We start from the raw sequence: 13884 nt of genomic DNA, 5'->3' as shown, positions 1-13884 counted from the left end.
GGGTGGGTAAATGCTTTTGCCATTGAGGCGAGGGGTGCTAAAAACAAAAAAATGTCTTAAGATTGGCAAAACGATTATCGGAAATACATGTGATATGAAGTATGACTATATTCCAAAAAAAATAAGAGTAGTAATGTTAAATAAGTGATATGGGTGGGAAAAAGCAAGGTTGTCTTACAAGTCGAAGTTAATTAAATATTCTTAATTTAAATTACCATTCCAAAAGGTTTAGCATATCTACTTTTTTGATTAAAACACGCTTAACAAACTTGTTAAAAATGGGCGGCCGAATTACTACTAGGCTAGCCGAAGTTCGCCCAGGTCTGTTATTAGTCGTTGTGCGTCACATAGCATCTTAAACCAAAAAGTCAGACTACAAGGCAGTGGTTCTCAACCGGGGTGCCGCCACGCCCTAATGTGCCATTTCTAGTCCTCAAGGGTGCCGCGACATATCAGGCAATCATCAAGCATCGGATTTCGCTTAACTCTTACAACTTGTTGTTTAAGATTAGAGTGGAATAAATCTAATTAAAACTTCCTACGATGTGTGGAGTTGATGTATGTCGTTCCAGTTCCGTTTTTTGTGTTATTCTAGTGAATTACCTATGAAAAAATCTTATAGGGGTTCCGCAATCTGTTTATTATTTCTGAGGGGTGCCGCTAGATATTAAAAGGTTGAGAAACACTGCTATAAGGCTACTGCGAGAGAAAACCAATATCACACGGTCGGTGTTTGGCTTGGAACTTGATCCAAATGGAAAGTGCTGACGCTCGAATGTCAATAATCTCCGAGGAGCTGCTCGCGAGTCTTGTTTTATTTACTCAGTTGTGGAAACAGTATCGCTTCGCATAAGCTGGCACCTGGACACTTATCATGCCCAGTCTTGTGGATATGAACATTTACCTCTTTCACGTTGAGATGTCTTGGTCTATTTCTTGAGGGTGAACGTTTATTACCGAGCTTATTAAAAGTTAGCTACATTGGGTATTTGGAAATACAACATACTTCTTGGCACGGTCTCGGCAAATTTATTTACACACTTCAGTTTAAGTATTGCCAATTTTAGTTTTCGAAATTTGTTTCTTTAAAGCAGGGTTTCTTAACCCCTTGGGGTCTGAGCGCTGTTCAAAGGGGTTGCGGAAATGCTGAATTAGACACAGAAAATGTATTACCGTAATTTATTTCTTTGCTCAGTTAAATGTACAACTAACTCACATTTTGGTGTTGTGTTACTGTGTTATTAGTTACTTGTTGGAAAACTAAATCATAATGGTTTTGTGGCAAAATGTGAAGCAAATCTAGAATTGGTGCGATCATTGGTTGGTAATTTAAAAGGGGTGCAGCAAGGAAAAAGTTGAGAACCACTGCTTTAAACGAAGACGTTTTTCATGTAAAAAATAGTTGTAGTGTCTTGGTTTTGCTCTTATGTTGTACCAATAATTAGGGAACGAGTGCTTTACGGCCTGCCGAATGCCTGACCGCTAAAATAGGGGTTAGACGTTAAAATAAACTGTGCACCTTATAAATAATCAAAACTTTAAATTTTTAAGTGAATAAATGGACGTTAAATTTCATGATTAGGCTTGAATTGCCAAACAACAGTTACCCCTCTACTTGCGCAGCCAAGACTTTGTTGACACAACACGGGATGCCAAAGGGGCACTTGTTGTGGCTCTCGAGATGCTATTGAGAAAATATTGGGGCAAATTTACAGTTATTGCGTTGGGCGCTTGCTACAGTTGGCTCATTTGTTGGTATTTGCTGTACACGGAAACTGGTCTTTGTGGGGGACTTTGGCGAACCGATTCGCTGTAGCCTAATAAGTTTTTGTGAAAGTCTAGTAAACGAAATACAAAAAAGTCAACTCATTATTAAATTCAAACATTTTTATAGGAGCCCTGGCTTTTCATTGTTTCCGCAGATTTATTAAATTTTAGTCTTAAATTGATGAAGTGGTGCATTGTTATATGTAGCAAACGCTAACGGTGGAAAACGATGAAAAATTTACAAAATATATAAGTAGCTTTGTTTTTCAATCTGCGGACAATCGGTTCGTTGTAAGCAAAAGAGCAACTTTTAAAGTTTTTACATTGAGTTTATATTTAAGCGAGTGTTTGTTTCTCTTATTTACTGTGGTTCTCTGAGGTCATCTAGCGGTAGGTTGTCCGGCTTGAATGTGTAAATAAAATATTGTTTATTCGTCAGAAAGGCGTTCTAGTTGACGCTTCCTTTTAGATTACAATAGCTCAGCTTGCTTGTAACTCGCGAGCCAACCACAAACTACAAAAATTGTAGTAGTTGATAACGAAATGACCAAATTTAAACTACAGAAGCTGGATAAAGTTGGCATATAGAAGATGCCAAAGACGAAGAGATATAAATCCTGCAATATGTAAGTCGTTAATTCAGAAGGTTGGTTTTGCATCTTAAATTTTAGTGAAGATATCTCTACAAAGTAACGGCGACAGTAAGTCGTTGAAAAAGGTGACCATTTTCTTGATGTCTAGAGCTACTATTTGTTTTTTAAAAAGGGTTTAACAAATTTAATACATAATCCAATTATAAAGAGTTTTCCATACCGTAAAATAAACATAAAACGCTAATCCTTTCCTGGCTTGTAAACAAATGTTTTTTTGTAATTCTTAACACAAAAAACAATTTAATATGTGGGAAATTCCCTCTTAAGATTATCAAACTCAAAATATATTTAATTCTTTATTGCTTAAGTCACCAAATGATGTTAACATATGGTTTGACAAATGTTTTTAAGGACATTGTTTTTGCAACTTTTTTTTGAAATTTGTACAAATAGTTTTTCTGTAATATTTGTGTTTAATAGTTTACCTCAAAATGGCGAAACTACTCAAGCATGTCGAAATCGACGGCAAACTTTACGTAAAAGTTTTCGTTCCTTTTACATTCAACGTGTATCGTTAATGCATTTAAAACAATTTGGAAACTGGATTTTGAAGAATAATCAAGTAATAAATGCGTTAGTGTTTTAAATTTGCCAAAAATAACAGAGATATATTTCTGTATTGTATTTTTGCCTTCCAATTTTTTTCCAATTCAAGTATTTTTCTCACAGTAACTAACTAATAAAAATTGTTGAAAGTAATTTTCTGATTTTATTTTTAAATTTCATTTTTTCTGATAATTTTCTCTAAAAAATAATTTTGGCCGTAAATTATGCACTGCTATTGCAATGTTTATTCAAAGCAACTAGGAAATGTGCCTGTGTGTTATTTGGGTATATTTTAAAATTTGTAAAATATTATTTTAAAGAAAAAAATACAAAAAAGTGGGAACTGATACAGCTGTTTGCATAATTCACCCTTTAGGCTCTCAATATTTTTTTAATTTCCTTCTTTGGCTCAAATGTTTTTTTAATTTCTCCCATTTGGCTCTCAATGTTTTTTTGATTTTTGAACGCAGGTATAACTGAACAATGGCAGCCTTAGCCGATGCAATGAAGTCCCAAGTTTGGATGGAGAGAGCGAAATACGAAGAGGCAGAATACAAATACCAGGAGTACCTTGTGAGAAACAAACAGGTGTCGGTGGCGGGCGGTAGTGCAAAACTAACAAATGGCGTGGTTAAAAAGGTGCTTTCCTGTGTATGTGTCTGTGTGCATGAAATATTACTAATAGTAAAAATATTAATAGTAGAATTCTCTTCAGCTGAGTTAACTATTGGTGTTTATATCAGTAGTTTTCGAACTTTTGTGGTCATGTTTTACTTCGATGTTTTATTGTTGCTGTGTACCACTTTTGCTTAATTTATCTAAGTAGAGCCGAAAATCAACTAAAGCAGCTTGCCACGAAGTATTTTGAATCTTTAAAATTCTTTTGAATGTCGTAGTGATTTGTGTATTGAAAACTTTTGATTTTCTAAAAATCTTCAAGAAGCCTTTGTATTACGATTTAGAAACTCACCCACAAATATAGGCCTAACTTTATAGATTATATCGGCCAATTAATATGGCAAAGAAAATACGTTCAACTTTAAAAGCCTTCTGGCCACTAGTGGTGTGTGTAACACCGTTTAAGAACCACTGGTGTATATACTAAATTAAATATAAAAAATACGCAACTGTTTACGATTTAGATGCTTTGATTTTAACACTAATTTGATTTTTGCATGCATATAACATATTATTAATTGCATGAATTTAAATCATTTTAATGTGAATAGTGAAAACAGATGGTTCTGGTTGCACATTATTTGGGAAATTTTAATTAAAGTACAAAAGTTAGAAACAGAAAATCAATTTGTTTAAGTGACATACAAAATATTTATTGAAAACCACTATGGCCATCACAAATACAATATTGATTTTGGTTTCCAAATTTTAAGATCACCTGTAGTATAATATATATATATCATGTTTCAAAGTGAATATATTGACTCTAAAGTATTTTGAGTAGAATGAATTATTTTAGGCCTCTGAAGACAAAAAAGGAAATCTATCACAGCACATTCAAGAAATCCGACAAAACTTACACGATACACTTCAGAACAGCAATGCATCTGTAAGTTGACGTTAAACACTAAATTTTAAAATAATCCATGTAAAAACATTTTCTTTATTTATGAGACAACAATTAGGCCAGGGATTCTTGAACTTTTTTTGAAGCGACTCCCCCAAAAAAACAATTTTTTTGGTTTGTTTTATGAGGGTAATAAATTGTTCAAGAAGTAGACCTAAAAACCTGCTGTTTTCAGTCAATGAATATGAACTAACATAAAGTCTAAATGCATTCAAGATGAAGGTGCCGAGGTGTTTTTTGTTACATTTTTAAATAGATATTAACTAGACCTGCAATGTCCATTGTCCATTTAAAACTAGTCCACAGACCACAGTTTAAGTACTCCATTATTAGACCAACACAGTTTAAAACTTAAAAATTATGTTTCAACTATGTAATTTCAATGCTCCAATTTTTGCTCAATGTCCATTTCTTAAAGTAGTTTTAAACTTAAAATAGATGTTTCAACTATGTAAACATAATGCTCCAATTTTTATTTAATGTTCGTTTTCTAACACTGTCTGGAACCGTTTAATTAATTTACAGGGCGACAGTTCCGACTCAGTCCAACAGCAAGTTGAAAAGATTCTCAAGGAAAATGGTAAACTTCAAAAAGAAGTGAGCCGCCTCACCAAGCAATTCACAGCCATGGAAAATCGCATTTCTGCTTTGGAAAAGGGTTCACCCTCAAATTCTAATTTTCAGCCAGTTGAAAAGGAAGTAGAAAAAGAAGATAGCGACAGCGACAGCGACAGCGTTGATCTCTTCGGCTCATCCGACGAAGAAGAAGACGCTGAAGCGGAAAGGATCCGGGAAGAAAGGCTGAAGGCTTACCAGGAGAGGAAATCCAAAAAGCCTGGAGTCATCGCTAAATCCAACATCATGCTCGACGTTAAACCTGTAAGTTCGTTTGCACTTTGAGTGTTTGCTCGAATAGGAATCTTTGTTTTTTCTAATTGAACTTAAGACCGACATAAGAACAACACCAAAGGCAGAATAGAACACAATTCGGTATAAAACCAAAATGGGACTTATACCAAACAGTCGCAATAACGTTTAAATCGGAATAACTCTTAAATTGATCGGAATAAGTCCTAAAAGCTCAGAATCAGACCTAAACAATACTTCAACTCACCCCAAACCCAACCCCTAACTACATCACTAACTTCCGTAATAATTTCAACACTAATCCATTTTCCTTTAGGCCTTATTTCGAAGAATTAGGCCACATTCTAACAGATTTAAGTCATAATCAGACGATTTTGATCTTATGCTGTACAGGATATTACTGCGTATTTGGCTTTATTATGTCGTTGGTCTTAATACTAAGGTTTTATAGATTTTTCTGCTTTTGGTATTGTTGCTTTTTAGGTCCTATTGTGTTCCCGTCTAATTATACAGGGTTATCAGGTGGCACTATATAGAGACAACTTGTATTGAAATCTTGACAAGTTTTCGCACAACTGTTTCATCAGGTCAAAGTAGAAAAACATTAAATTTTGACTCTTTCTAGTTTGACCTGATGAAGCACGGTTGTGCGAAAGCAATTGTCGAAAATTCAATACAATTTGTCTTTACAAAGTGCCACCTGATTACCCCACTTAAATGGGAAATACGCCATAATGCGTATGCAGTGATTTCCAACCCGTGAACGCTAGTGTTCCGCGAAAGATCGTAAATGTGTCATGAAACACGCCAGCGGTAAGCCGCCGCGTTGCGTAAGTTGGAGAAAGAAATATAATTATCAGAGGGTCAATTTTTTAGTACATATTTTAAGCCGGTGAGCAACAGTATAAATATTGAGCATTAATCAATTAGTGTTAAAAAAAAAAATGCATTATATTTCAATTCAAACCTTCGGTGTCTTTTACCTTGTAGAAGATATATAATTACCAGAGCAGCTATTTTTGATTATTATTTTAAGCCTGTTAAAAACAGTAGAAGTATTGAACATTTATCAAGTGCTAATGCATTACATTCCGAACCTTGGAGGTCTTTCACCTTGTAGAATGTCGACTTGTATAGGTCACCGAACGTTGGCGAACAAATATAAATGTCAGAGAAGCTGTTTTTGACATCTTAATAAAAAAAAACAGCTCCTCTGACAATTATATCAGGGTTGTTCCTAAGCAAAAATTTACACTCGCCAGCTGGGCGAGCGGCAATCAATCGGCACTCGCCCGGACGAAATAACACTCGCCAAATTTGTTGGCACGCCGTCTGCAAATTTCCGTCCTCGCGCGGTCATTTCTTAGGTTATCGTTATTCTGTTTTGTGGTTTTTCTACGTAAACAGTAGTTTTGATAAAAGTCTGGTTGTTTATTTCCAAGCACGGATGAACAAATTAATGACCCATAAAGCAGTTTACGCTTAAGACAATGTTTTAGCGAAATATTTTTAACAAATCTAATAACACTGACAATTTAGTAGCCACGGCCTGCCTGTTTTCCATTTTTCTAAAAATCCTCGCGCTCTCTTTTTTTCGTATTCTGGTTTTTCTGTGCTTGAAGGACGTTTTAACGCAGGTTGTTTAACGCCACAAACAAGACGCCACATTTCGCCTAACACTATAGTTTGTAGTTACATAAGTATAGGCGATATTTTCAAATATCGTAGTGTTCAGTGGAGGTTTCGGTCCCTCAAAACATAAAAAAACACTGCCTACAAATATTATTAGAAGATATTTGCATTTTGAAACTCATTGTTAGCAAAAACTGTTGCAATTGCTCTTAATTTCGTAATACAAAAAAGTAGAATTATTATCCTGGGTACATCGCAAGTCCAATAAACTTTTCCAAAGGCGTCATCGCCTGGGTTAAATATTTAAAAATTAAGAATGTTCAAGTTCAACAATAAACCTCATAACTATTTACCACTGCAGCAATGACGTCTTTGATTGTTTGCCGGTGAACGACTTTTTTAAACGGGACAAAGAGTCTTTATTACGAGCTTTGAACGTGACTTCGATTAACCTTATTATTTGTGTAGTGTTGAATGTATTTGCGTCTTAGTTTTTGGGGAAATAACTGGCGCTAAGTAATATTTCGCTTAGTAGTGGTGCTTAGCACAAGTTGTTCTACACCAACTAATTAAATTTCTCGCCGAAGCCACTCGCCAGTCGGGCGAGTGGGTTTCAATCGGCACTCGCCCGGAGCGATTTGCACTCGCATTGGCGAGCGGGCGAGTGCTTAAGGCCAACCCTGTATATGTGTTTTGCCGAACGTTGGCTAGCAAATATAATAATAAGAGGAGCTACTCTTTGATTTTAATATTACATTTTTTTTGCTTTTTAGTGGGACGATGAAACAGACATGGCTGAAATGGAGAGATTGATCCGCACAATTGTAATGGACGGTCTGCTGTGGGGAGCGTCGAAACTCGTTAAAGTAAACACTTTGGTTCTTCAAGCTGTTGTTTAGGCTTGTTTTAATTGCCTTACATTGACGTTCGATGAATATGCTGTTCCTACCATGCATACTATGCATTGCATAGTATACTAAAAATAAGTTCTTCGGGTATATATTTGTTTGTCCAGCGTTTCCGCTAACTATTCAGAAAGCCTTCAACAGGGAATGACACACATGGCCAACAAGACGCAAGGTACAATGACACAAAAAAGAAAAAAAGAGATAATTTTCCGGCGATTTAAATCGCTTTACCACGTTCTCTCCAATTTAAATCGCCGCAAAATTTAGCTGCAGGACTTGCCATGTGTGTCATTCCCCAATGAAGGCTTTCTGAATAGTTAGCGGAAACGCTGGACAAACAAATATATACCCGAAGAACTTATTTTTAGTATTGACGTTCGATAATATCGGATCGTAGCCGATCCCCGAAACCAAGGAATAGAATCGGGACTTGTCGGGAACTTGAGTGAATCGGGGATAGGGAAGTTCAAAACTTGTTATTTTATTTTGATCATTTAAGCAAAATTCCAAATGTTTATTACTATGCTCAGATAAGTTAATTTATCCAATTTCGTGAAATTGTAATGATTTTCCTGGGTATTAGGCCAAAATGAGCTGCACCTGAGGCCTATATATCTTTAATCAATAGTTTCATGGAAATCCGTCATTAACGTAGAAAAAAATACATTGGATCGTAAAACAAGCTGTAATGCACAATTTGGTACCGGATTGCTACCGACACCACCCTAGTATTGGACGAGTACTGGTACTAACACATGCCATCGGGTATCGACTCCGATCCGATATTATCGGACAATCCTCACTTCAAAGAACACTGGAATATATTTTATCAATTTGGTACCGGATTGCTACCGATACCACCCTAGTATTGGACGAGTACTGATACAAACACTTGGCATCGGGTATCGGCTCCGATCCGATATTATCGGACGAGTACCGATACTACCACTTTGCATCGGGTATCGGCTCCGATCCGATATTATCGGACAATCCTCACTTCAAAGAACACTGGAATATATTATATCAATTTGGTACCGGATTGCTACCGATACCACCCTAGTATTGGACGAGTACTGATACAAACACTTGGCATCGGGTATCGGCTCCGATCCGATATTATCGGACAATCCTCACTTCAAAGAACACTGGAATATATTTTATCAATTTGGTACCGGATTGCTACCGATACCACCCTAGTATTGGACGAGTACTGATACAAACACTTGGCATCGGGTATCGGCTCCGATCCGATATTATCGGACGAGTACCGATACTACCACTTTGCATCGGGTATCGGCTCCGATCCGATATTATCGGACAATCCTCACTTCAAAGAACACTGGAATATATTATATCAATTTGGTACCGGATTGCTACCGATACCACCCTAGTATTGGACGAGTACTGATACAAACACTTGGCATCGGGTATCGGCTCCGATCCGATATTATCGGACAATCCTCACTTCAAAGAACACTGGAATATATTTTATCAATTTGGTACCGGATTGCTACCGATACCACCCTAGTATTGGACGAGTACTGATACAAACACTTGGCATCGGGTATCGGCCCCACCCTGTATTGTCTGACACCCAAAACCTGTTGATAAAACCCTTTTAATTTAATTTTCTATATTGTACTGCTTCTGAAGGGCTAATCACAGAATAATCACTGTGTATTATAGAATTATGTGACTTGCGATGTAACTAACCTTTTAATATTCTGACGAGAAAAAGAACTGTACGTGTGATTTGTTGCATAATGTGCCTCACTTTAAAAAGTAATTTCTACATTGTCAGGTGGCCTTTGGAATCCAGAAGCTCCAGATCACTTGCGTTGTTGAGGATGACAAAGTAGGAACAGACGACCTCGAAGAAAAAATCACCGCTTTTGAAGATCTGGTGAGTTTCGAATAACTCTTATGGGATTGGCTTTAACGACTCCTGAGAAAAAAAAGTGTTAACTAGGGATGCCCGATAGTATCGGATCGGAGCCGATACCCGATGCCAAGATTGAGTATCGAGGCCGATCCGATATTAGGGTGGTATCGGTACCGATCCGATACCAAATTAATAAGGTATTTCAGCCATGACCGCTTGAAATAATAAACGTCTTTTCGCCAAAGAAAATTTTGGCCTATTACCACGGAAAAAATACCTCAACGTTTTAATTTCATCTATTTTGTTTGGTAGAGCGTAGTTCGGGATTTTATAAAATCGAATCGCGGTATTTTTCATCCAAAATATCGGGTATCGTTATCCCGATAAATTCCTAGTACTAACTGCCACTTCTCTGCTGTAACAATAGGCTAAATAGTATAAATACAGAGGTGTACTCGTTTTGTGAATTTTTTTTTATTAAATATTGCCCGGAATTATTTCAAACTTTTTGTTCCAGGTCCAAAGCGTGGATATTGCAGCCTTCAACAAGATCTAAAACTTTTCGCACAAAATCATGTCGAGATGTTCCGCTTTTGTTCATATGCCCGGCAAACTTCTAAGAAAATATAAATGCATTATAAACAAACATGTTGTGAGTGAATTGCTGCAGTTAGACCAGTGGTTCCCAAACTGCGAACCACAAAACCATTTTTAAGTGAGCCATAGAGCTATTTTAAAACATTTCAACTATTTTTGTTAAGTTAACTAAAATAGTTTAATAATAAATTTCAAAGCCAAAAAGGTCGAGTAGATCGACAGCATCTTGATTAAGACGTTGCGATACGAACTTGTATCATCTTCAGTTAGTGTGACTTAATCAAGATGCTGTCGATCTACTCGACCTTTTTGGCTTTGAAATTTATTATTAAGCTACCTTAACTAAAATAGTTTTTGGCATATCTAAAACTATAGGCACGAGGCCCTTTTCCATATATTTTGGCTACTTTCGTGCTTTCGCGCTGATCGCTTGAAGTATGCGTTAAAGCAGGGGCGGGCAACTTCTCTGGTCGGAGGGCCTGATATGGGAAAATAAAGTACTTGGTGGGCCGTATTAAGTACTGCCAAAGCTTGCATGTTTGTCGCATAATGGCGACTAATGTTGTAGAGTACTCTTTTAACACGGCAACAGTTTCATTGCACGGCAAACCTACTGCTTATCTCTTCAGCAAACATGCTGCTTGACTTGAGTGAAAAACTACGCTACTTGGGCATCCAATCCTTGTTAAATTCGCGGCAGTCATCTAACTTGCGTTTCTTTGCCAATCCATGGAAAAATATTTATTGTAAAATCTGAATATAATGTTAACCCAAAAAAAAGAATCTAAAAACACAAAGAAAACAAAGAACTAAAGAATACCTAGCAATCACTATTATTTGTCGTATTATTGGGGTATTGCCACAGACTGTTGCCGCGGGCCACATTATCATGTAAGACCGGAAACTATGTGCGGGCCGCTCAAAGTCCCGTCGTGGGCCGGATGTTGCCCGCCCCTGGTTATAGGGAAACTCTTCAGAAGGCGCCATACTACTGCCCTGGAAAAATATAGCTAGTAAAGCTCCAGCCATTCGAAAACGCCGACCAGAAAACAGCCACATAATGCTGCATTTACAAAAGTGCAAAACTTTGCACCGGAGGCGACATGATACCAAATTGATTTTCAGCAATGGTTTGTGATGCAGCCAAAAATAAACGCTGCAGAAACGCTATACAGATCAAAATAATATTTAAAAGAAAAGTTATTTTTACCAGGTTACCCGCGAACACCTTAAATGTATTTAAACTAGGATTTCAATTGCATATTTGTGCACTGCAACGAACAATAACCTCACCTTCCCTGCGGTTACTTGTATCAGACTTCCGGTTATGACGTAACTTTGTGACGTCATCTCTAAAAACTCTTAATTGTTCCGATAAGAAAATATTACACTTCCATCCTTGGTTACAACGCGGCGTTATTTTTACCTGCAAAGGGTAATTACTCTTTAGATAGTAGTCTAAGCTTCATAACACCAAACCAAACTTTAGCTAAATAACTTATTTTATTAACTTTCGCTCTGATATGGAGTAAAAAAAAGAGTGACTTAGAAACGGAACACTACAAAAAGTTCCACTGATCACGTGATGCAGATTGCACAATCACATTATCATTTGTTTCCGACCTTGCAAATGACCTTTGCCATGTGAACTCCTCGTGGTCTTAATAAAGCGAAGTTCATTTGCCGCGTGTTGTGTCAACCTTACCTACAAAGTGTTTTCACAAAAATAGTCAAAGGGGCCGGCGAATCTTCTTTGTAGAGCTTACGGCGACGGATCTGGTTACGAAAGACCATTAGAGCACCGTTGTTCTTTCATTGATAGGTTTTCTGTTGCCGGCGCTCCACAAAAGGGCGCTGATATAAATAGCCTACCGACTGGTGTGACCCCCCTACCGTAGCCCAAACAAGCCTGGCTGTAAATGTACAGTACAGGTGTTGCTGAGAGAAGCATTATTTTTGAAGATGATGAAACTTCGTGCCAGAGTCATACAGTACGATAGAAACAGTGCTGATAGTTGAAGAACAATTACTGAAGTTTCCCTTTAGTCAAAAGTAGTACGAAGATTACGTTTGCTATTCACAGGTTGTATCTGTTGCAAACTGTGTTTAAAATTAAATCGTTGCCGTAATGTGTAGACCTACATCAGAGATCGCCCAACAACGGCCCGCAGAGTTAATTTTACCGGAAAGCGTCCTATTTCCTTAAAGAATATGAAAAACAATGTAAATGTTGTCGAAAGTATAGTTCAAAACTATTATTTTGTGAAAGTTCAAACTTATGACAATTTTTTTTTTTAAGCCCACTATTGTATTTGTTGCATAGTTAATTTCATCGGTTTCAATTATTCAAGTTAATATTATTATCGACACGTAAAATTTAGATAAGGCCCGTTATTAGCCTTTTTTACAGTTATCTGTCCCACTGTAGGTGAACACGAAGATGGTATTTGCTTTCCGTTAACACGCCTCTGCTAAACGATGTCCAGGCGATGTGTACAAAAGCCTAACGAGGCTTAACGGGACTGATCTTAACTTATTACATTGAACGTAACTGAGCTGAAACCAGCTGAACAATGGCTTAACACATTCAACTAAAATAATGTAACGGACTGAAGTTATTATTATGCCGCACTGTTAGTACTGTGCATGGACCTTACGCTATTTCTGTAAGTTGTTTGCCGTTGTGATGTTGTTCAATAAACTGAGATACTTTTAATATCTTGCTGTGGCTAAGCTGTCGAAACACGCAACCTTCGATCTTCCTTCAACAAATGATGCCGGTTTCAATCCAGCATAAACCAGCATCAACTTTTGAACTAATTCAGTCTTAGCCCTGCAGCACCATGATCAGGCGAGGCCTTGCAGTTATCCGCTCCTAACTGAAAAACGTTTGGTGCCTCTGGACGAGGGCTACTTATAATATCACCTCTGAGTTTTATTGACTTTTTAAAGTTTAGCCTTTACCCCATAGAAGAACCTCTTTTTACATGTTGTCAGTTGCGACCCGATATGCGGTTGTCTGCTAGTTAGTGGAAAGTTGCTAGTTTTTAAAAGGTTGTCATCATTAGAATGTTATAGCCTACAGGATATCCTAGTACAGGGGTTCTTAAACTGGGGTCCATGGAACCCTTGGGGGTCCGTGAACTATTTTAGGGGGGTCCATGAAGGTCTAATTGAAATATTAGTGTATATTTGAGAAGTAATATGATCATTAAAGAAAACAATTTAATCAAAAATAAAACGGTATTGCACTGAATGTATTTAAACTCCATTTTACTTTCGCATTTTTGGACCAAAATCAGCAAATTTATGAAGTATATTTCTATTATGACGTAAATTGATGACGTCATTTTTAATTTTTTTTTGCCTACAATGGTCCACGCGAGATGAAAGAAAATTTTAGGGGTCCGCGGTAAAAAAAGTTTAAGAACCCCTGTCCTAGTAGTT

At 37.0% G+C, this 13884-nt stretch overlaps 1 protein-coding gene across 1 annotated transcript; it reads left to right on the top strand.

Annotated features, from left to right (window-relative positions):
• Positions 1-2880: 2880 nt before the first annotated feature.
• LOC146135250 (uncharacterized) lies at positions 2881-10411 on the top strand. The gene is made up of 7 exons (XM_083395272.1): positions 2881-2982; positions 3437-3605; positions 4444-4533; positions 5077-5430; positions 7824-7916; positions 9760-9861; positions 10358-10411. Exons 2-7 carry the CDS (start codon positions 3450-3452, stop codon positions 10394-10396), a joined length of 834 nt encoding a protein of 277 aa, XP_083251398.1. The 5' UTR covers positions 2881-2982; positions 3437-3449; the 3' UTR covers positions 10397-10411.
• The last annotated feature ends 3473 nt before the right edge of the window (positions 10412-13884 follow it).

This window comes from Ascidiella aspersa, chromosome 8 (assembly GCF_963924565.1).
Source record: "Ascidiella aspersa chromosome 8, kaAscAspe10.2, whole genome shotgun sequence".
Taxonomy (NCBI): Eukaryota; Metazoa; Chordata; class Ascidiacea; order Phlebobranchia; family Ascidiidae; genus Ascidiella; species Ascidiella aspersa.
Note: the sequence above shows the minus strand (reverse complement) of the source record. Positions and strands in the feature narration are given on the sequence as shown.